The 2,500-nt window shown below is 34.3% G+C and overlaps 1 protein-coding gene across 4 annotated transcripts in view; it reads left to right on the forward strand.

Annotated features, from left to right (window-relative positions):
- LOC144980080 (uncharacterized) overlaps window positions 1-2,500 on the forward strand; it is a 37,076-nt gene that overhangs the window by 5,156 nt on the left and 29,420 nt on the right. For 3 of the 4 annotated variants that reach the window (XM_078927568.1, XM_078927569.1, XM_078927567.1), the window contains exon 2: window positions 782-1,012. In XM_078927568.1, coding sequence (XP_078783694.1) covers window positions 979-1,012 — 34 coding nt within the window. In that variant the 5' untranslated portion in view covers window positions 782-978. Of the gene's footprint in view, window positions 1-294; window positions 447-781; window positions 1,013-2,500 lie in introns of those variants that run through there. The other variant, XM_078927570.1, reaches the window with a different exon arrangement.

Genomic DNA, 2,500 nt, shown 5'->3' on the forward strand with positions numbered 1-2,500 from the left:
AGCTTTATTATTATTATTATTTTATTATTATTATTATTATTATTATTATTATTATTATTATTATTATTATTATTATTATTATTATTATTATTATTATTATATATTATTACCATTTTATTCTTATTATCATCATCATCATCATCATCATCATCATTATCATCATCATCATCATCATTATCATCATCAGCATCATCATCATCTTCATCATTGTCATTATTATTATTATCATTATTATTATTATTATTATTATTATTATTATTATTATTATTATTATTATTACGCCAAAAAAAAAAGCAACATTAAACATATAAGAGATAATCCTCTTTTGCACATCTTGTAGTTTAAATCTATTGGCTTAAAGTGGTGATTACACTACGTAGTTATTGAAAGAAAGAAATTGACGTCACTCAGCTCTTGGCTTTTGTTTTTAGACAGCCATTTCAATGGTAAGTTCTCACTGAATTATATACATCAATTAGACTATAAACGTTTAAGGTCACACATTGTTTTGTTCGTTGGTACGACTGGCGGATGTTGTGAGTATTTTAGATAAACGCAATTCTTCAGTATTCTTCTGGATGCTTCTTTTTTTTTTTACCTAATCTATTTTTGTTTTGATTACCGAGGAAGAGTTTGAGCTCTGAATTTTCCTTATTAAACTTTTAGTTTCTCATATCAACCATGATATATATATAATATATATAATATATATATATATATATATATATATATATATATATATATATATATATTCATTTCTTTCTTTCTTTCTTTCTTTCAGGATTTACACAACAATAGGATGCGGTGTCATTTGAATATTGTATTTCTAGGAAATACTATGACGTTATACGGATTAACGGATTAAGCATTGTGTCTAAGTAGTATCCTAGAGAGATTACATAACTACATTCTCGTCACGGGTGTACCAATAGTATTGTGATTTTTATCGTCAGTATTTCGAAACGGGATGGAATTAACATGGGATGTACTACTTCAGCTCACTACCCTCCAGGTATGTTGATGTATCGTAATTTTAAATGATGATGATGATGATGATGATGAAGAAGAAGAAGAAGAAGAAGAAGAAGAAGAAGAAGAAGAAGAAGAAGAAGAAGAAGAAGAAGAAGAAGAAGAAGAAGAAGAAGAAGAAGAAGAAGAAGAAGAAGAAGAAGAAAGAAGAGAGAGAAGAAGAGAAGAAGAAGAAGAAGAAGAAGAAGAAGAAGAAGAAGAAGAAGAAGAAGAAGAAGAAGAAGAAGAAGAAGAAGAAGAAGAAGAAAATGATGACAAAGTATTTACCATGATAGTGAAAACGATAAATCATTGCAAATATGATTGACTGTGAATAATAATATATAATCACTACCAGAATACCTAATCCATTTGTAATTTGAATGTCAGTGGACTCCTATTATAGGATTTTCCATTACTCTCATTCCATTACTCACACAGATTATGTAGCTTTTGTGCGGCTATGAGGTCTTGTCGTTTGACACTCGCTTTCGGATCGGAAGGTCCTGGGCTCGAGCCTCGCTCGGCGCATAGTTGAGTTCTTGGAAAAGACTCTTTACTCACATTTTCTCACCGTACTTAGGTGTAAAATGGGTACCTAGCCGTTAACAGCGCTGTCTCTGTCCGGGAAAATTGTAATATTGCCAGCAGGCGTCATGTCCCGTCCTACATGTTAAGTGTTGCTGTTGACCGGGGACCCCTTGTAAAGCGCTTTGAGCACGTTTAGTGGATATTGCGCAAAAAAAAAAAAAAATCATTAAAAAGAAAAATCAGACCTAACTACCCAAATCACTGCTGAGTGACAGAAAAAAAAATACTTCGACTGTATCTGCACCAATGACGGCACATTTGCCTGTGATACGAGGTCTCACAAAGTTTTTATAGTACGCATATCAATTAAATGCGCTCAAATCGCTTATAAGAGGTCGCAAGCCAAAAACAGCAACAATGCAAATGTGAGGCCGAGATATGACTTGTTAGGAGCAATTAAAATTTATTTTCGACAGAGACAACGTTGTCACCGGCCATATTATATTGATTTTACACCTGAGTGTGGCGAGAGAATGTGACTAAAGAATCTTCTCCAAGGAATCAACTTTTCGCTGCAAACAGCAGGACTCGAACCAAGAACTCAAGGGTTAGAAGACGGGTGTCAAACCACTAGACCACACCAGGCTATGTGGTCTAGCGGTATGACACTCGCTTTCGGATCGGAAGGTCCTGAGTTCGAGCCTCGCTCGGCGCATAGTTGAGTCCTTGGAGAAGGCTCTTTACTCACATTCTCTCACCATACTCAGGTGTAAAAGGCCGTTAACAGCGTTGTCTCTGTGCGAAAAAAAATAATATCGCCTAAAAGGCGTCATGTCCCACCCTACATGTTAAATATTGCTGTTTGTCAGGGGCCCCTTGTAAAGCGCTTTGAGCACATTTAGTGGATATTGCGCTATATAAAAATTCAATTTTTAAAAAGCTGCGCTGTTGTATAACCGTC

Source organism: Berghia stephanieae, chromosome 9 (genome assembly GCF_034508935.2).
Source record: "Berghia stephanieae isolate SIO BIC M18660-M18661 chromosome 9, UCSD_Bste_1.3, whole genome shotgun sequence".
In the NCBI taxonomy this organism is placed as follows: domain Eukaryota; kingdom Metazoa; phylum Mollusca; class Gastropoda; order Nudibranchia; family Aeolidiidae; genus Berghia; species Berghia stephanieae.